The following is a 21,557-nucleotide window of genomic DNA, read 5'->3' on the forward strand; positions in this document are numbered from 1 at the left end:
TAAGAGATGTGGGACGTGGCATGGGCTTCTGTGCCTTCTGACTGCTGGTTGCTATTAACAGTCTTTTTTTCCTATATTTCCTGTATTTGGCTATAAGAACAGTCAGCTTTTTTAAAGCACTACTCTTCTGAGATAGGAAGAGAAGTCTTTTCAGTTTCTTCAAGTTTCTGGATTCCTTTTTCATTTTGAAGAATATAGAGAAATAGAGAACTTTCGAGTTCAGAAAGGCTTGGGTTACTCTGTTGTGTGTGTGACCAAGACAAATAATCTTTCTAGGCCTCAATTTCCTTACCTATGAAATGAGAAATAAAAATACTTTCCTCAGAGTTACTGTGGGGACTAAGTGAAATACCCTATTTGTAAAGAACCTAGGACAGTGTTTATTTAGCACATTATAGTTGCTCAAAAAACAGTAGTTATTAACATTGCTGTCATTATTACAGCAAGTAAACATTTGAAATAATGTTACTCAGATCCTTACCCCAGCTCATTGTCTTCGTTGTTTGTTTTAAGGTATTCAAATATTGTCACAATTCATAATAGTTTTTAGTACCTTACTTGGTAAAGAGAAATACTGTTCAGCTGTGTGCTTTTAGCAGTGAAGCCCACGAGCCTCTGGTCATGGGAGAAAACTAAGGTTCTTTTAGATAGAAAGGTACTTTGGTTTAAAGAAAATGTTAGGGCATTTTCTCAAGAATAGAACTTTTGCATCTGTACCTTTCGGTCTTAGAGAAGAAAAACTTTCTCCTGGGTGGGGAAATGACACAAATGACTCTACTGGATGCATGCAAACTTGGAAATGAAACTAGTTTACTCTTCTTTGCAAATTGAAAGGTGAAAAATAAAAGCGATGACAGAGTTCTTTCCATTTGTCTGATCATGATCCAACAATCTTAGTGACAACAAATAGAAATTTTATTAAATAAAATAAGTTGCAAATGAATGAAACGTTCTTTTTAAAAATAACAGCTTTATTGAGATATAATTCACATACCATAAAATTCACTCTTTTAAAGTGTACAATTCAGTGGTATTTAGTGTATTCATTTATAGTATAGATGGTTTTGTGCAACCATCACTACTAATTTCAGAACATTTTCATCATCCTGAAAAGAAACTACATACCTATTTACAGTCACTCCCCATCCACCCCACTCCAGACCCTGGTAACTACTAATCTACTTTCTGTTTCTGTGGATTTACCTCTCTTGGACATTTTATATATATGGAGTAATATGATCTGAGGCCTTTTGTGAGTGGCTTCTTTTATTAAGCACAATGATTCCAGGCTTGTCCACGCTGTAGTATGTATCAGTACTTCATTCCATTTTATGGCTGAATAATATTCCATAGTATAGATACACCACATTTTGTTCATTCATCAGTTGATGGATATTTGAATTGTTTTCACTTTTGGGCTATTGTGCGTAATGCTTTTATGAACATTTATGCAGAGGTTTTTGTTTGGATATATATTTTCTATTCTTCTGCTGATAAATAGGAGTGGAATTGCTGGGTCATGTAGTAACTTGGTGGAGCTAAGCATCTTTTAAGTTCTCTCAGTTATTCACATGAGCCCCATGTACTTAGCACATCAAATGGTCATTGTATTAATGCCTAGAAGATAAGAGGCAATCTGTACCATTGCAGGCTTTGGCAGTTGTGGTGGCCTGTAATCCCAGAATTTTGGAAGGCTGAGGCAGGTGGATCGCTTGAGGCCAGGAGTCCGAGACCAGCCTGGCCAACGTGGTGAAACCCCCCATCTCTACTAAAAATACAAATTAGCTGGGCTTGGTGGTGTGCGCCTGTAGTCCCAGCTACTCAGGAGGCTGATGCCCAAGAATCTCTTGAACCTGGGAGACGGAGGTTGCAGTGAACTGAGATTGCGTCACTCCACTCCAGCCTGGGCAACAGAGCAAGAGATTGTCTCCAAAAAAAAAAAAAAAAAAAAAAAAAATGCAGGCTCTGAAATCTGACTGCCTAGGTTAAAATCCCAGCTCTGCTTTCTAGCTATGTGATCTTACAGGATTTAATTAACCTCTCAATGCATCAGTCTCCCCGTCTCTAAAATAGGGACAGAGTATCTGCTCCATGGGGCTGTTATGAGGATTAAATGAGATAATACATAATAATTGGTTAGGAGGTGCACAATAATATTAGCTATTATAAGAAGGATAGTTACGATGATAGTAGCTATCATTTTTGTTTTCTCTCCTTGCTTCAGTTTTTGAAACTGAAATTGAAAAGCTTTGATCTGGCTGGGTGTGGTGGCTCACACCTGTAATCCCAGCACTTTGGGAGGCTGAGGGGGTGGATCATTTGAGGTCAGGAGTTCGAGACCAGCCTGGCCAACATGGTGAATCTCCGTCTCTACTAAAAACACACAAAAAAATTAGCTGGGCTTGGTGGCACAAACCTATGGGGGAAAAAAAAAGCTTTGGTCAGTGTGTGTGTGTGTGTGTGTGTGTGTGTCTAGAGCTCGGGCACAGGAGAAAAAAAAAAATCACCTTTTTTTTTTTTTTTTTTTTTTTTTTTTGAGATGGGGTCTCCCTCTGTTGCCCAGGCTGGAGTGCAGTGGCACGATCTCAGCTCACTGCAGCCTCTGCCTCCCAGGTTTAAACGATTCTCCTGCCTCAGCCTCCTGAGTAGCTGGGATTACAGGCACATGCCACCATGCCCAGCTAATTTTTGTATTTTTAGTAGAGAAGGGTGTTTCACCATGTTGGCCAGGCTGGTCTTGAACTCTTGACCTCAAGTGATCTCTTGACCTCAAGCCCACCTCAGCCTCCCAAAGTTCTGAGATTATAGGTGTGAGCCACCGTGCCCAGCCCTGGCTAATTTTTGTATTTTTTGTAGAGACAGGTCTTGCCATGTTGCCCAGGCTGGTCATGAACTCCTGGGCTCAAGCAGTCTGCCCACTTCATCCTCCTAAAGTGTTGGGATTATAGGCGTGAGCCTCTGCGTCTGGCCAAAATCGAAATTACCGGAGTCTTCCAGGCCCTTCATTGTTAGAAAGAGAGGCCAAGTTAAGAACTTGAAGCCAATCCTAACATAATAATGAATCTGATAGGAGACTTAGTGTAAAAGTCACAGCCTGTCTGGGCAGGTACATTACAACTTGTTCTTGGCTTGGAGATGTTTTACTGGTAGAGTGAGTGACTGGAAGATACTAAATTATCATCGAAACAGCATAGATCACCTGTTCTGGAAGACTAATGTGGAGTGAGTGTGTGAACCTACATCAGTTGCCAACACATTTGGCATTTAAATTTGATAGGTCTTTTTCCCATATTTGCGCTAGCTCTTTTATCAGTGCTAAACAAACACCTGTTGATTTTTCCTACCAAGATGTTTGCACTGTTTCAACTAGGCAAAACAGCTATGTCAATACATTCTGTGGTGTTGGTTTTATTAAAGAGAGTGACGGAGGTTAATCAGAACTTTGGTTCCATTTTGTCTGCGTGGCAGCATATTCCATGGCATTCTTTTCTCTGTGTATGTGGTGTGATTTCTTCGAGATGCAGTGTGTTAACTAACCTCTGGTTTTTAGGTCTAGCTTAAGTGGAGGCCTAGGTTTTGTAGAGATCTAATCTTCACTTACTAAATATTGTTAAGTGCCTGCTGGTATGTGTCATGCTCTGCCACGTGGCAAGGGGGCTACAGAAAAAGATATGGCACCACTATGGCTTTCTAGGAGCTAAAAAATCTGCTTGGCATCATGGCTTCCCCTGGAGAAGATGCTGTGTATGATTGACTTTCTGGTTTTTCCACTAAACATATGTTACATTTGTAATCAGACAAACTTAAAAGTGGAATTGGGTGAAAACACATTGTTGAATGCAAAGAGCAAGATGTAGAAAGATACGTGCAATGTGCAGTCTTTTATGTGAAGTTTAAAAACATAAAAAATACTGTGTATTGTTTATGGATCTGTGAATATATGTAGAGGTATAAAAACAGATGGGAGGAGTTCCCTCCAATTTCAGAATAATTGTTATCTCTTGGGAAGTGAAGAAACAGGACTAGGGACTGCAATTGGGGCATCAGTAGTCTAACACTTTGTTTTTGTTTTGTTTTGTTTTGTTTTTTTGAGATGGAGTCTTACTCTGTTGCCAGGCTGGAGTGCAGTGGCCCGATCTCCGCTCACTGCAACTTCCACCTCCCGGGTTCAAGCGATTCTCCTGCCTTGGCCTCCCGAGTAGCTGGGACTACAGATGCGTGCCACCACACCCAGCTAATTTTCTTGTATTTTTAGTAGAGATGGGGTTTCACCATTTTGGCCAGGATAGTCTTGATCTCCTGACCTCATGACCCACCCACCTTGGCCTCCCAAAGTGCTGGGATTACAGGCGTGAGCCCCTATGACCGGCCTAACACTTTTTTTCTTAAATGAAATGTGACAAATGTTAACATTTGTAAATCAGAGTGATGGGTTTGTGGATGTTTATTATATCATTTTCTGTACTTTTCTTTGTGTTTGAAAATGTCAATTAAATGCTTTTTCACTTATGTTAGAGCAAATGTTTTGTATTTTTTTTTTTAACTTGTGTTGGAGAGATCAGCCAGTTAGCCATGGAATTAAGTAAAATTTAAAGTAACATGATTTAGAGTCAAAATAAGTCATATTTACAGTGTGATGTTATTTATATAAAGTTTAAAAAACATGCAAAATCATACATTATTTAGGGATACATACATAGAAAATAAAAATATAAAAATGAGTGTGAAAAATGCCAGATCCAATAGAGTGGCTTCCTAGGAAGGGAGGGAGGGGTATGCCAGGGTGTTTTGTTTTGTGTTGTTTTGTTTTGTTTTGTTTTGTTTTTGACACGGGGTTTCACTTTTGTTGCCCTGGCTGGAGTCCAATGGCACGATCTCGGCTCACCGCAACCTCTGCCTCCCAGACTCAAGCAATTCTTGTGCCTCAGCGTCCTGAGTAGCTGGGATTACAGATGTGTGCCACCAAGCCCAGCTAATTTTTATTTTTAGTAGAGATGGGGTTTTGCTATGTTGGCCAGGCCAGTCTCGAACTGCTGGACTCAAGTGATCTGCCTGCCTCGGCCTCTCAAAGTGCAGGGATTACAGGCGTGAGCCACAGTGCCCAGCCCTGATTGTGTCTTATATTATGATCTAAATCTAGTTTATTTTTAAAAAGTAATATAAGCCCTAATTTATGTATGTTAGGGAACTAGAGAAGACATGAGTTAGTAGATGCTGGGGGTAGGGGTATGGAAAGTTTCATGAGGGTTGTAGAATTTGAAGAGAATGTTGCAGGATGGATACAATTTTGAAAAGGGATATAGAAAATAGAAAAGCATTCCAAGTAGGGAAAAGAGCCTTATTTAATAATGGGTTTAATAAGTTTGGAAGGTGGAGTGCAGATCAGTCTTTCTTAGAGCTGAGTTTGGGTTTAGAAGGAGTAGGGATGGTACAGACAGTGATAGGTGAATTATAAATGTCAGGAAATTGAGCACCTTAATCATTGGGCTCTTCTGGTCTATCTCCATTTAGTCTCTGTGATCATCTCGGTTTCTCTTTTCTAAATTCTAAATTCTAAATTTCTAAATTAGAAATTCTAATTTCTAAATTCTAAATTTTTCTAAATGCCTGTCTTTTTTAAGCTGCAATAAACTAATTTATTATACAAAATGTTCCAGTTTTAGATACATCATGGTTCAGTTCAAGAATATGTTAACAAATTCAATTTGGGCCCTGATACCTTTGCTGATGAAGTCCATCATTTATCTTAGCCTTCCTGGCTGTGCCAGCACCTTGGGCTGACAGCTTTAAAAAATAGTCTACTGTGATTTTAAGATTCCTTTCCTAGATGGTAATTGATGGCCTCTGGCCCTTCAGCCTGCACAAATTAGGTTTGCTTTTCTTCTGCATGGGTTACTGGCAGATGGTAATACTTCTTTAAGGAGAGGATCTAAGGACCCTCTCTTATTTTTCTACCCAGCCACCTTACCTAACCGGCCTGTTGAGATCTTCCTGCAGTTTATCCTCTGATTTTATATTTTATTGTGAGGAGGGCTTGTGGGCTTGAAGAATTCAGGTGTACTCTTAGATTATTTGCAGCTGCTAATGTGCATATCAGTAGCCCTTTGGGTTTTTTTTTTTTCCCCGTGGTCGGTGGGGGTGTCTAACACCCCCTTCCTCTCTCAGCAGAACTTTCCCTTTACTCTTTGATTCCTCTTTTTTTCTCTCTGCCTAGGAAACCCTTTAAACACATCTATTAGTATTGTTTTCAAAGTTTGTATTTCTGTAGTAATATCTGTAATAGTTTGCTTACACATTACTTATTAATCTTCCAGAGAGGTTTATGGAGTAAAGATTCTTATAGCTAAAGAAGTAGGGACTGTATTCATAAATTAAAGATTATATGTAAGATTTCCTCTGAAATCTTAATAGGAATCAATGTGAAAGTGATTGATTTGGCTATATTTTTATTTAAAAGCATCCTTTAGGATCACCTCTGTTATGTGAAACAAGTATTTGGTAAGCTTGTTTCAATTTCTAAATGTTGAGTATGGATTAAATTATAAAAATGGGAGGGAGGAAGAAAATCAACATTTCTTGGGCACTGAGTGTTTGCTGGGTAGTGTTCTAACATTTGCAAATCTACGTCACTTCCTGCTTAACGTTAAATGAGCATTACCACCCACCAGGAATTGTGCTAAAGGGCTTTTGACATATCGTCCCACTTAAACCTTCTAACCTTCTCAAGATCGCTTATTTCTTATAAAGGTGATACTTGTACATGATACTAAATCAGAAAGGGTTTGCAGTGAAAACTAAGTCTCTTTGGTGTCCCATCATCTTTCAGTCATCTGGTTCCTATTCCAAACTGCTGCTACCAGTGTCTTTTGTATTCTTTCAGATACTCTGATATTCTTTCAGATACATAGACCTAATCATACATAAAATGCATTTATCTATTTTAAAGATTTTTACAAAAATGGTGTCATACATGTAGTTCTGCATCTTTTTTCAATTAATGTCTGAGTTTATTTCATGTCAGTGAATATAGAACTGCCTCATTCTTTTTTTTTTTTTGAGACGGAGTCTTGCTCTGTCACCCAAGCTGGAGTGCAGTGGTACAATCTCGGCCCACTGCAACCTCCGCCTCCCCAGCTCAAGCCATTCTCCCGCCTCAGCCTCCTGAGTAGTTGGGATTACAGGCGCCTGCCACCATGCCCGGCTAATTTTTGTATTTTTTAGTAGAGATGGGGTTTCACCATGTTGGCCAGGCTGGTCTTGAACTCCTGAGCTTAGGTGATCTGCCTGCTTTGGCCTCCCCAAGTCCTGGGATTACAGGCGTGAGCCACCGCACCTGGCCAGAACTGCCTCATTCTTTTTAAAAGATGTACTGTAATTTATTTAACTACTTTCCTGTTGGTAATTATCCTTTCTATTTTAATAGGTGAGTTAGCTCCTTTATATTTATTGGAATAACTGATATATTTAGTTATTTAGTTTAAGTTCAATTTTTAATATTTTCTTTGTCTTTTTTTTTTTTTTTTTTTTTTTGAGATAACGACTTACTCTGTTGCCCAGGCTATAGTGCAGTGACACGATGATAGGTCACTGTAGTCTCAAACTCCTGGGTTCAAGTAATCCTCTCACCTCAGCCTCCCAAGTAGCTAGAACTACAAGCATGCACCACCACAGTTGGCTAATTTTTAAATTTTTTGTAGGTACAAGGTCTTGCTACATTGCTCAGGCTGGTCAAACTTCTAGCCTCAAGCAGTTCTCACACCTCAGCATCCCAAAGTCCTGGGATTACAGATGTGAGCTACCATGCTTGCCCTTTTAAAAATATTTTCTTCTTAAAAAAGTCTTTCACTATGTGGACTGTGCTTGCTTTTGAGGGGAGGGCATACATATATATATATATATAATATATATATTATATATATATATACACACACATATATATACACACACACATATATATATATAGTCTGATAATTTGGAAGATTTATCTTTTTATTCTAGTGATTGTGTTTATAAGTGTAACTTTATACCATATTTCTTCAGACAGTACCTGTTGGCTCCCTACCATGAGTAATGATGATATTAGTAAGTATATTTCCTCACCCCTCTCTTCCCACCTGCTTCTAGTTGATTATATTATTTTTCTTGGTTTTATTTTCTGTCATAAAACATCCATATTCATCTATTAACATTTGCAAATCTACATTAGGATTTAATGTTAAACAGGTAGTGACATAGATTTGCAAATTGAGCTATCTGCTTTAAATATCTTCTGAGCCCTGTCAGTAAAAGATGAAGAAGTCAATGCACTTCATTTGTCCATTTTTTCCTCCTTTTAACATTTGCCAATTATATTACTTTGACGTTCTCTTTGCCTCAAATGTAAGACCTAGTTGTAAGGTTGGATCTGTTCAGGGCTCTCCACCAATCCTTTTGCCATGGTTTCTCCATCTCATGATTAGTTGAAGTTTGTTCTCTCACAGCTTCTTCAGACAGGTGTTAAGGAACACATTTTCCCTGAGTTCTTACATGTTGAAAAGTAATTTTTTTTCACTTTTATACTTAAACAATAGTTTGGCTTGATATATACTTATTCTTGAGTCATTTATTCTCATTTTCTTTCTTCTCTTCCTTCTCTTTCCCTTTCCTTTCCAACAGGGTCCAGGCTGGAGTGCAGTGGTGTGCTCACTGCAGCCTGGACCCTCCTGGGGTCAAGCGATCCCCCTGTCTCAGCCTCCCAAGTAGCTGAGGCTACAGACATGCAGCACCATGCCCAACTAATTTTTTATTTTCTTGTAGAAACAGGGTCTCACTTTGTTGCCCAGGCTGGTTTCGAACTCCTGGGCTCAAGCAGTCATTTTGCCCTGGCCTCCCAAAGTGCTAGGATTACAGTTGTGAGCCACCCCATCCAGCTCATTTTCTTTTAATTGTGATACATGACTGAAAAGCACATGAAGCACAAATGTGTGGTATGATGGCTTAATGAATAATCACAAAGTGAACACCCCAGAAACTTCTGTGTCTATTTGCTGTCTTCTCCTTTCTTTCCTCCAGAGAGAACTATATCCTTTTATGTCATTTACTCCTTTCTTTCTTTATATTACTCTGCATGCATCCCTAAACAGTAGAAACTACTTTTGTCAGTTTTTGAAGTCTATATAAGTCGAATCATACAGTATTTATTCTTATGCTTTACTTCATTTGTTCAACATGACATTTGTAAGATCCATCCACATTGTTACTTGAAGCCCTACTTCACATATATTATCATTGGTGTATAATGTTCTGCTATATAAACATATTGCAATTGATTTCTCTTGTCACTATTGATGGACGTTTGGGTTATTTCTAGTTTGGGGCTAAGATGAGCCATGGTGCTTTGAATAGTCTTATATATATCTCCTAATACATATATGTATATATTTATCTTAAGATGCATATTTGGGAGTGAAAATACTGGGTCTTAGGGTATGCATATTTCATTCTTCCTAGATATGGCCAAATTATGTTACTTTATACCCCTCCTGCAGTGTGTGAGTTCCTTAGGTCACCCTTCACTGTCTTTTAGCCCAGTGAGCCTTTCAATTAGGCAATATTCCCACTTTAGATGAGAAAACAGGTTCAAAGGAGTCAAAAAGCTTGCTGGAAGTTCATGGTGGTACTGAGTGCCAGAACTGGCATTTGAACTCTGCTCTCTCCAGCTCTAAAGCCCGTTACCTTTCCATCCTGCCTTCTTTACACATAGGACATCCTGACAGGTGTGTAAGGCACTGAAACTTCACCAGGGAAAATGAACATTATCAAATATATTTTTTTAACGGGTAGATTGCTCTCTTTGGGGCAAGGCTTGAGTACAGTTATTAGAGATAACCTATTTATCAAAGTCTCATCCAATTTTGTGATGCAGATGGCACTCAGCCAACATATTTAGTTTCCTAACTAAACTAACTATTTCTTCCTTTTGTTTTTGCTTTTAGCATTCAGCCTGTATATGGAGCACAGCATCCTCCTCTTGACCCACGGCTCACCAAAAAGTAAGTCAAGACATTTTCCTTTTATCTATCTACTGCTGTCACCCCTATACCCTCCCCTATTTTGTTGAAATGACAGTTTCCACCTTGACATTTTTAGCTTCTCTTCTGCCCTATTTTGGACCAGGAGATGAGCAATGTTCTTACTTCCAAATGGTCCATTGCTAAATGGGAAATTAACTCCCATTAGAGATTTTGTGTTTTCCTATATTGGGAACTGGTATATGTAGGGTTTGGTATTGGATTCTTTGGTCAAAAGAGAATAGTCAAAAGGTCTTTATTGATTAAATGTTGTCCCTGAAACCAGAACATTGATGACCTCCAGATCTTTTAGCAGGAGATCTGGTTTCTGAGGCTCACTGCTTCTGAATATAGGTAGGTCTGCCACCTTTTCCTCACTTTTACTATGAGAACTAGGGCACAGAATATAACTGCAGGCTGGCATTCTTTAGTTCCTCTTTCCCTTTGACACACTCAAAGAGACCCAGGCATATGTACAGTAGAGTTAAAAGCTATTTAGGGCTGGGCATGGTGGCTCACGCCTGTAATCCCAGCACTTTGGGAGGCCGAGGCAGGTGGATCACTTGAGGTCAGGAGTTCAAGACCAGCCTGGCCAATACGGTGAAACCCTGTCTCTGCTAAAAATACAAAAATTGGCTGGGTTGGTGGCAGGCATCTGTAATCCCAGCTACTTGGGAGGCTGAGGCATAAGAATCGCTTGAACCCAGGAGGCAGAGGTTGCAGTGAGCCGAGATCATGCCATTGCACTCCAGCCTGGGCAACAAAGCGAGATGCCGTCTCAAAAAAATAAAAATAAATAAATAAAAGCTATTTAGGAGGCTATTTCTCTAGTAGAACTCTAATAAATTATTTTCAAGCGCAACAGAGACTCTAGTTAAATCCAAGATGTGTGGCTGTGTATCCATACCCCCAATTATCCCTTTATCCCATCTTTCTCTCATGGACCATCACTGAGCCACAGTGAATTTAAATGAGGGGATAGGTCACCTTCAGAGATTTTCTAAGAACTTTGGCCTCTATTTGGGGGCATGCTTAATTTTAGAGACTAGTTTCTGGGAAAGTTGTTGTTTGTAATGCAAGCTGAATGGTTAGGGAGATACAGACCTAGGTTCTCATCCTCCTGGGGCCTGTGTATTAGTAGCTGCCCTTTCTTCCTTCACAGTCAATAGGGAAGTAAAGATAATGTACAATTATGGTTCCAACTATGTGACATTCTGGAAAAGGCAAAACATGGAGACAGTGAGAAGATCAGTTGCCAAGGGGTAGGGTTGAGGGGAGATACGAATAGGTAGAGTACTGAGGATTTTAGGGCAGTGCAGCTACGCTGTGTGATACTATAAAAATGGTGGATACTGCCAGGCGCAGTGGCTCATGCCTGTAATCCCAGCACTTTGGGAGGCGGAGGTGGGCGGATCACTTGAGGTCAGGAGTTTGAGACCAGCCTGGCCAACATGGTGAAACCCCATCTCTACTAAAAATAAAAACATTAGCCGGGCCTGGTGGCGGGCGCCTGTAATTTCAGCTACTCCGGAGGCTGAGGCAGGAGAATTGCTTGACCCTGGGAGCCAGGGGTTGCAGTGGGCTGAAATCAAGCCACTGCACTCCACCCTGGGCAACAGAGCAAGACTCTGTCTCAAAAAACAAAGCAAAACAAAACAAAACAAAAAACGGTGGATACATGTCATTATGCATTTGTTCAAACCCACAGAATGTACAACACCAAGAGTGAACCCTAACTCAAACTACTGACTTTGAGTGATTATAATGTATCAGTGTAGGTTCATCACTTGTAACAAATGTACCACTGTGGTGGCAGATGTTCATAATGGAGAGGCTGTGCCTGTGTGGGAGAAGGGAGTGTATAGGAAATCTCTGTGCCTTCCTCTGGATTTTGCTGTGAACCTAAAACTATTCTAAATATATAAATAAAGTGGTTTTTTAAAAAAGAGAAGAAAAAAAGGATAATATACGTTAAAGTATTTTGAATACCTAGAAGAATGCTATATCAAATATGCATTATCAGTATTTAAAAATTTTAAAAATAGCTGAATATGTAGTGCACTTTCTATAATTCTACCAACTTGTTCTTTTTGCAATTTGGTGTGTGTATAAGGCACAGTCTTCTGAATTACTGAGGAAGCATGACTGCTGTTCTTGTCTGCAAGGTGCATGCTTTTTTTTTTTTTTTTAAATCAGAAACCACTATTGTATAGATTTCTTGAGAGCAGGGACTTTGTTTTGTTCATTACTGTACCCATAGCCTCTAGAACAGCATGTGGCACATAGTAGGCAGTGAGTAAATATTTATTGAATGAAGGTATGAAACTGTCTTATTTACTTAAACAGCAGGCTTTTCTTTAATGTTCCTTGGTTTGCCCCTTTTGTTAGGTCTCCTTTTTTTTCTTTTGAGATAGGGTCGCTCTATTGAGGCTGGCATGCAGTGGTGTGATCTTGGCTCACTGCAGCCTCTGCTTCCTGGGCTCAAGCAAGCCTCCCATCTCAGCCTCCCTAGTAGCTGGGACTACAGGCGTGCACCACCACATCTGGCTAATTTTTGTACTTTTTGTAGAGACACGGTTTTGCCATGTTGCCCAGACTGGTCTTGAACCCCTTGGCTGAAGTGATCTGCCTGCCTCGGCCTCCCAAAGTGCTAGGATTGCAGGCATGAGCCACTATGTCCGGCCTTTTTTTTTTTTTTTTAAACAGAGTCTTGCACTGCTGCTCAGGCTAGGGTGCACTGGCACGATCAGGGCTCACTGCAGCCTTGACCTCCTGGGCTGAAGCTATCTTCCTGCCTCAGCTCCCGCATGCCTCACCCCCAACTTCACCCACAGTCGCTGGGACTACAGGCATGGGCCACCATGCCTGGCTAATTTTTGTATTTTTAGTGTAGATGGGGTTTCACCATGTTGCCCATGCTTGTCTCAAACTCCCCGGACTCAAGTGATCAGCCTGCCTTGGCCTCCCAACGTGCTGGGATTACAGAGGTGAGCCGCTGCACCTGGCTGTTAGCTCTTAAGGGGAGCGTGTTTTCTGTGATATCTGTGTGATCGTCCCATTAAATAGAATGAATTCTACTATTCTTTGGTTTTATCAAGAATCGACTTTCTGGCCTGTTGGCCAGTGAGGCAGGCATTACTGGTTACGTAACTGATAGTCTTCCCTGTGCCTGCTTCTTTCATGCTCAAGAACTGTAATTTTGTTCAGATATTGAGTAAGCAACAATGCACTTAGGGGAGGTATTAACATTGGCTTAAACCTTTCATGATAATTCTTTAGTAATCCCAGTGACTGGCATAGACTGGTCTCATCTCATTGGTTCTGGCCAATCAAAGAAAGTCTCCTGGGGGAGGGTTCTTGCAAAGATTTTCTTTTTTGATCAGAATGGGAGACGTTCTGTGAAGAAAGCCTCTTTTTGCTGCCACTCACATTTCCCGCATTTGAATGTGGTAGTGTGAGTGTGATTCTGAAAGCTATAGCAGCCGACTCGTAATCCTGAGGCAAAAAAAAAAAACAAACCAAAAAAAAACGAGAATAGCAAAGACAACAGCCTAGACCTACATCGTGGTCTTGGGATTTAAGGATCATAGTTGAGAATTATGTTACATGTAACCACAACCGTTCTGGTCACAACCAGGAGTTATTGACTGGTAATAGATCTGTTCTAGCACAACCTTTGACAAACACGTGGCTAACCTATAAAGCTGTTCATCCACTCATATAAGGCACTGAGTGTAGTGTCCATTTTATGTTTTGATCAAGATCACCATACCTTGTCTGCACCTATCATCAACTGAGCTTTTCCTAATTTTGTATTTAGGACAGATCTTCAGGAATATTTCCGTATCCCAAACTGCCAAGGCAAACTTTATATACTATTGTTTTCTCACCTGTTGATGATATAAAATCATGAATATTTTCACTGATCTTTCAGCAGAATTTCAGTCATGCTTTCAATAGGAGTAATTACTTAGCTTTACAGTTTGGGAGGAGTTTAGTTGTCACTGGATTAATTGGTTCCCTTTTTCATGTATGTGGTGGTTTGATGTTGATATTTTACAACATGGGGCCGCGTCTACGTCTGCACCAGACCATTTTACAATTTCAGATTGTTGCCATAAAACATTTATCACCTCTATTTTAGTACCTTTGTTAGGACATTTTTATGACTTTCTCTGCTACATGATTATCGTTCCACTTCAGCCCATCATTAATTACTGTGTGGTTAATACACATCGCAGCAGAAGCCTTTACATTGGGTCTTCAATCATCTAAACTGCACAAGCACAGTAAGTCGTTCCCTGTCCATGTATATTGACTTTAATTTGCCAAATGATTACTATTAGTGATACTATTGCCTGCAGTAATTTTTATAGCTCAGATAAAGCTAGTCTCATTGCTGAGCAGCTCCATTGGCCACTTGATGGTATGACAAGCTTCTAAGTTTATTGTTTTTTGAATTGATGCTCAAGTATGCTAGGTCCTAATTCCAAGTTATAAAACTAGTTCACATGGAGCCACACTAGTTACTAAGATATCTGGATTTATTTGATTGTTACTAAATTTCTCCACTTCACATCACTTGTCAGTGTCAAACATTTTTCTAGAAAATTCTGTTAAGTAGAACATCCGTATTAGTAAGACAGTGTAGTATGATCAAATTACAGAATGCTTGATCTTTTGTACTCCTAACCAGTGTAACCTGTGGCCACTCTTTTTCAACATATCCTTAGGTGTTTGTGTTACTAAGGTACTCATCACCAAACACTTTACCAAGTCAAATGTGCCATTTATTAGGTTTTTGAAATTTTTAGTATTCCCTGCACTTCTTAAATCTCTTTTTCTTTGCCGCTTACCATTTCCATGACCTTGGGCACATTACTGAAACTTTCCGAGCCTTAGTTTCTTCATTCATAAAATAGAGATAGTAAGACTCACTTCACAGATTTGTGAGGATTGCATGAGGTATCTGCAAAGGTGCTTTCTAAACTATAATTTATCGTACAGTTGTAAGGAGGTATGGTGAAGGTGTTCGTCAGAGGCCAGTTTGGTTGTGACTTTGATAGAGTTGTGTTTAAATAATCTTGGTTAGGGTGGGGCATGGTGGCTCACGCCTGTAATCCCAACGCTTTGAGAGGCCAAGGTGGGCAGATCACCTGAGGTTAGGAGTTCAAGACCATCTTGGCCAACATTGGTGAAACCCTGTCTCTACTAAAAATACAAAAATTAGCTGGGCATAGTGGCATGCGCCTGTAATCCCAGCTACTCAAGATGCTGAGGCAAGAGAATCGCTTGAACCCGGAGGCGGAGATTGCAGTGAGCCAAGATTGCGCCACTGCACTTCAGCCTGGAAGACAGAGCGAGAATCCATCTTAATAATAATAATAATAAATAATCTTGGTTAGACTTCAAGCCACACTGTGGCATTCTTTTACATTGAGTTAAGTGTAAACTACTTGGGACTGTGTTTAAATGGAGTATATAAACCGAAGGCATCCCCAGCTGGAGTTACCTGGATTAACTTTTTGCTGCAACTACTGGGGTCAACAGAAAGGGGTGACATTTCTCTTACAAGGAGCCCATGCCTAGATGTGGCTTCTTTCCTGTCTACTCAGAATAGGCTATGTGTGTCAGACCTAAGTCTTTTCCTACAAGTTGAGATTTTTTTTTTTCCTACAGGGTGTGAGAGTTGGGCTGTTGGCTGTGTATAGTTGGGGAGAATTATAGCTGTGGTGGTATGTGGCTCGGTTTACTTGGCGACTTCTCTTCCTAGGCTACAGATCCTTCTAGGCCCTGACCTTCTTCTTTTTAGCTGCTTTTTTCAAGGTAAAGTAAGTAGTTAGTAGCACATGCTGGCCCAGGAGTCAGGTAGACCTGGATTTGAGCCCAGACCTCACTGCCTGCTCATGATCTCAGTAGGCTTCAGTTCCCTCATCTGTAAACAGGACTAACAAAAATACCCACCTCATAGGATTATTAATGGGCATTAGATAAGAAAATGGGTATATATTAAAATTTAGCATAGGGTCTGGTGAGTATTCAATATTTATGAATATTATGAATATGTATGAATATGGATAGTGAGTAGCCAATATTTATGTGTATTTATTTGTGAATTTATGTATCTCCTCTGGAGAGAGCATAACTAGTAAACATGGAAAAGCTTCAAAGCCTTAAATTTACCCATCATTGTTTATTGCTCCTGGTCTGTGGATTCTCTGCCTTCTCTCAGTGGTAACCCAAAGTACCTTTCACTTCTTGCTTTGCTGTTTCATTCTTTTCTTTTTTTTCTTTTTTCTTTTTTTTTTTTTTTTGGAGATGGAGTCTTGCTATATCACCCAGGCTGGAGTGCAGTGGCACAATTATGGCTCACTGTAACCTCTGCCTCCCGGGTTCAAGTGATTCTCCTGCCTCAGCCTCCTGAGTAGCTGGGATTACAGGTGTACACCACCATACCTGGCTAATTTTTGTATTTTTAGTAGAGATGAGGTTTCACCATGTTGGTCAGGCTGGTCTTGAACTCCTGACCTCAGGTGATCTGCCTGTCTCAGCCTCCCAAAGTTCTGGGATTACAGGCATGAGCTACCACGCCCAGCCTTCTCTTTCATTCTTGTGGGTGGTTCTCACCAACCTTGTTTTGTCCTCAGACTCTTCCCCTTTTCTAGGTGAAACCAACCCCTTCCTCCACGAAAGCCTCTTTCCTCAGGACGGAGCTGACTTTTAAATTGGTTGGTTGAATTTGGGGTTTTGTGGGCTAGGTATCCTTAAAATCATTTCTAGCAGCCTCAAAATGGTCTGCCTTGAATCTCATGTCTTTATGTCATGGGGAATGACAGGCTTTTCTCCCTTCTTTCTTCTTCATTGTGTTGGAAAGTGTCCTCCCAGTTTCTATTGGCAAGTCTTCATTTGAGTAAATTCCAATTCTTAATCTACTTCAAATATATATTGAATCATTATCTGCTTCAAAAATACAATGAAAACTGGCCAGGCATGGTGGCTCATACTTGTAATCCCAGCACTTTGGGAGGCCAAGGAGGGCAGATCACCTGAGGTCAAGAATTTGAGACCAGCCTGATTAGCTGGGCATGGTGGTGCGTGCCTGTAGTCCCAGCTACTCAGGAGGCTGAGGCAAGAGAATCGCCTGAACCGAGGAGGTGGAGGTTGCAGTGAGCCTAGATCGCACCACTGCACTCCAGCCTGGGTGACAGAGCAAGGCTCCTTTTCAAAACAAACAAACAAATATATATATATATAAAACGAAAACCTTCAAATGCATAAAAAGGGTATGAAGAAAAATACAACACACACCCTGGTACCCACCCCTCAGCTGGTTAACTGCCTTCATTTTTCTCAGAAGTCAGCACCTGTTAGAACCTGACAGGCAGCCTGGCCCGTCTCTCCCTGTAGTGTGTTCATCTGGTCCTGGTGTGCATGTGTGTCACCCTGTGTTAGGCCACCAGCTTCAAGTCAGCTCTTTGACCTGAGTTAAAATTCAACTTCTTGATTTGATGATTGATTAAAGAATTCTCAGAATATCCAGTATTTATGCAATCTTAATGTACACGTGGCCTCTAAGGAGGAAAAACAGTAATAACCACATACTCCTGGGTGTTATGTTAGATGACAGATCTTTCTTACACAGCTGCATGTTCGTTCTAGACAGCGAATCCCCTGAGGTGGTACTGCAGGTGGTAGATCAGGTCCCCTTTTACAAAGGAGAAGCAGCCATGGTGGATGAGTCCAGAACGTGCAGCCTCAGTTTTATTTTCTTTGATTTGGGTACTTGTCTCCTATAGTTCTTTTTTTTTTTTTTTTTGAGACAGAGTGTCACTCATACTGTCATCCAGGCTGGAGTGCAGTGGTGTGATCTTGGCTCACTGAAACTTCCACCTCCCAGGTTTAAGCAATTCTCCTCCCTCAGCCTCCCGAGTAGCTGGGATTATAGGCATGCGCCACCACGCCCGGCTAATTTTTGTAATTTTTTAGCAGAGATGGGGTTTCACCATGTTGGCCAGGCTGATCTCAAACTCCTGACCTCAAGTGATCCATTTGCCTCCACCTCCCAAAGTGCTGGGATTACGGGCGTGAGCCACTGTGCCTGGCCACTCAAATAGACTTGTTTTAAGAACAAATATTATCATTTCTATAAATAGAAAACAACATTTGTTATAAATAAGAAGAACTTCTGGGCGTGGTGGCTCATGCCTGTAATCCCAGCAATTTGGGAGGCTCAGGTGAGAGGATCACTTGAGGCCAGGAGTTTGAGACTAGCGAGAGCAACATAATGAGACCCTTATCTCTCAAAAAAAAAAAAAGCTAGACATGGTGGTGTGCGCCTATAGTCCCAGCTACTCAGGAGGCTGAGGTGGAAGGATTGCTTGAGCCTAGGAGTTCAAGACTGCAGTGAGCCGAGATTTCTCTACTGCACTCCATCACTCCACCCTGGGTGACAGAGCAAGGCCCTGACTCTTAAAAGAAAAGAACCATATAAATACTCAGTGAAAAACCAAACAATCGTATTAAATCCAGAGCCAGATCTTGTTGCTAGCAAATATATTGATTCTGAGGCTGCCATCACTTTGGCACCTAGTTAGAAAATGGTCTTAAAGACAGAGTAGCACCAAACTTCAACTTTCTTCTCAAGGCTAGCAGAAGAACTTTTAACAGCATAAAAAATGGAACAACTTTTTTATTTTGGGACTTAATGTTTAATGCTACATATGTGGACTACCTAAAATTATCTTGTTTTCTGCCAGTAGTTTATGTGCTGCTCTAAGTGATAGCAGATCAACTGTCAAATCTCTGTGGATTAACACAGGAAAGGTTTATTTCCTGCTCATGCTACCTGTCTAAAATGGGAGTGGGGAGAGGGCAGAGGGCAGGCTCCTCGATGTAGTTACTGCTGCTCCATATAGCCACTCGGTTACCTAGGCTGAAGGAGGTTATACCATCTTGCCAGTCATCATGATAGAAGAAAAGCTATAGATCAGGCATGGTGGCTCACACCTGTAATCCCAACGATTTGGGAGGCTGAGGTGGGAGGATCACTTGAACCCAGGAGTTCAAGACCAGCCTGGGCAACATAGTGAAACCTTGTGTCTACAAAAAATAATAATAAAATTAGCCAGGCATCGTGGTGCACACCTGTAGTCCCAGCTACTCAAGAGGCTGTGGTGGGAGGATCACTTGAGCCCAGGAGGTCAAGGCTGCAGAGAGCCATGATCATACCACTGCACTCCAGCCTGGGTGACAGAAACTCTGTTTCAAAAAAAAAAAAAAGAGAGAGGTTATACAGAACAGACACCTATTCTCTACTTTGCCTGGAAGTAATCGCCTCATTTCTCCTCAGTCTATTGGCCAGTACTGGTCATATGGCCTCACCTAAGTGCATGGGGGCCAGGAAGTATACAAGAGCACATGGGATATTTGTTGACCATTGCTGTCTCTGCTACATCTGTCTCTGCGATCTCAGGCTGGTCTGGATGTATCTAGATGAAGAATGGATGTGGGCAGTTTTTGTTTGAAGAAGCTAATGATTATGTATGTGGTAGTTTGTAATTTATTAATATTACAATAATAAGCAAATGTAGGTGGTCAGATGTGTCAGGCCATTCCTTGGTAATCATGTCTCCTTTCTTGAAGTTTCATTAAAGAACGATCAAAAGTCAACACAGTTCCTCTGAAGAATAAGAAGGCCTCCAGTTTTCATGAGTTTGCACGGAATACCAGTGATGCTTGGGACATTGGCGATGACGAGGAAGAGGACTTTTCCTCACCTTCTTTCCAAACTCTGAACTCAAAAGTTGCTTTGGCAACTGCAGCCCAAGTTCTAGAAAACCACAGCAAGCTGAGAGTAAAACCAGAACGGTCCCAGTCAACGACATCGGACGTCCCTGCCAACTACAAGGTCATAAAGTCCAGCAGTGATGCCCAGCTGTCCAGAAACTCTAGTAAGTCCTTCCTGCTCCCTTCATAGCCTCAGCCTTCTCAGCAGCATGCATTTTAAATAAAAGCGATTTTTCTTTGGGGCTTCACTCAGGTAGATATTCAACTGGGTGGTAAATAAACTCAAGCCTGAGATGTGACATCATTAAGCCTGAGTGGTCACAAGCTATACTTGCCCCTCCCACAGTGGTGGCTGCCCAGTCTGGTGACCTGGGCCTTCACTCTCTGACACCCAGGTGTTGTTTGCCATTCTCCTCTTCTCTTCTTCCTCTCCCTGTGGTGGAGTCCACAACTTCTCTGGTTTGATTGCTTCACATTGCTTTAGGCCTGGTCAGGTTTAGAAATATTAACTGATGTATTTAAAGCTGTTAGTGGCTGAATTTCACAATTGTTTGGCACTGTGGTTTGACTTTCTCAGCCCTAGGGAACAGCCACTAGCATAAGGTTGTCTTTTCCTGTTCCTGAGGGAGGGAGCAAATGTGCCTAAAGGCCCCACGTCCCAGCTTCCTGACCATCAGGCAGGTCCCATCAGGTTGGGTGGGGTAGAAGTAGAGGCCTCTCTGTTTCTTTTCGGGAAACTGGCCACAGTAATGGTTGATGTGATGGTGGTTTTATTAGACCTTTGGGGACTCTCAGTGTATTCCTTTAAATATTCATGGTTATGTTTAATGTTGCCCTAATGGGTTTTATAAAGTATGTTGGGAGCTGGAGAGGGAAGCTTTGTCATTGCAGTGAGAGTTAAAACAGTGAGCTGGTACAGGATGAAAAGGAAGTAGAAGAACATCAGAGCCCTGGAATGTATCCTGGCTCATGTTCTGAGGGAACTTTTTCGTGGCTGTAAGGTCTTTGCAATCATTGCACAGTTATTTTCCATCACTGATTTGGGCTCTAGCATGAACCTTCAGTGCCATGCACAGATAGGCATTCAGTGTTACTGGACCAGGTGGCCACAGCTGCAGGCCATGGAAGGTGTCTACACACTGTGATGGAGGGTCTCCAGAGGTTTCCAGTGTGAGGAAGGCCCCTACCGTGATCCATGATGAGCTGCCCTGTGCAGCCAGGACCTCCCCCGCCCAGCCCAGAGCATTCTCTCTGAGGAGGTTTTCTCCTGCCGGCATCTGTCTGTAAATAGGTAATATGAGATTTACCTCTGTCTCAGCTTTGCAGTGTGTGTCTGCATTTTCTAGTCCCCTTGTTACACTAGGCGTCCCAGCCAACTGCCTCGTGGAAGTTGTTTTTGTAAACCTTCTAGTAGTGCTGGTTGGTTGATAGTCACTGTTTAATTTTTGTTGTGACTACTACTTTTTAAGGCCCAGCCGTGTAAAGAATATGAAACAGTCATGTAAGCACAGCTAGAATTAAAAACTGAGTTTTGCTTGTGGTAATACAAGAGTTTTAGAGTCAGGCTTACCTAAGGTGGTTTTTCACCTCTCACTTGCAAGTTATTTAACCTCCCTGAGCTGCAGTTTCTTGTCTGTAAAATAGTTATACATTCCTACCATATGTTCTAAGGATCAAATGAGAGATCATATGTAAAAGTGACCTATATGCCTTATACATACG

General features: G+C 41.2%; 1 protein-coding gene across 3 annotated transcripts in view; it reads left to right on the forward strand.

The window, feature by feature from the left end:
- Positions 1 to 21,557, forward strand: part of TBC1D22B (TBC1 domain family member 22B) — a 74,617-nt gene that overhangs the window by 1,803 nt on the left and 51,257 nt on the right. For all 3 annotated transcript variants that reach the window (XM_004043941.4, XM_063707573.1, XM_019030016.3), the window contains exons 2-3: positions 9,975 to 10,031; positions 19,692 to 19,999. In XM_004043941.4, coding sequence (XP_004043989.2) covers positions 9,975 to 10,031; positions 19,692 to 19,999 — 365 coding nt within the window. The remainder of the gene's footprint in view (positions 1 to 9,974; positions 10,032 to 19,691; positions 20,000 to 21,557) is intronic.

Source organism: Gorilla gorilla, chromosome 5 (genome assembly GCF_029281585.2).
Source record: "Gorilla gorilla gorilla isolate KB3781 chromosome 5, NHGRI_mGorGor1-v2.1_pri, whole genome shotgun sequence".
Taxonomy (NCBI): domain Eukaryota; kingdom Metazoa; phylum Chordata; class Mammalia; order Primates; family Hominidae; genus Gorilla; species Gorilla gorilla.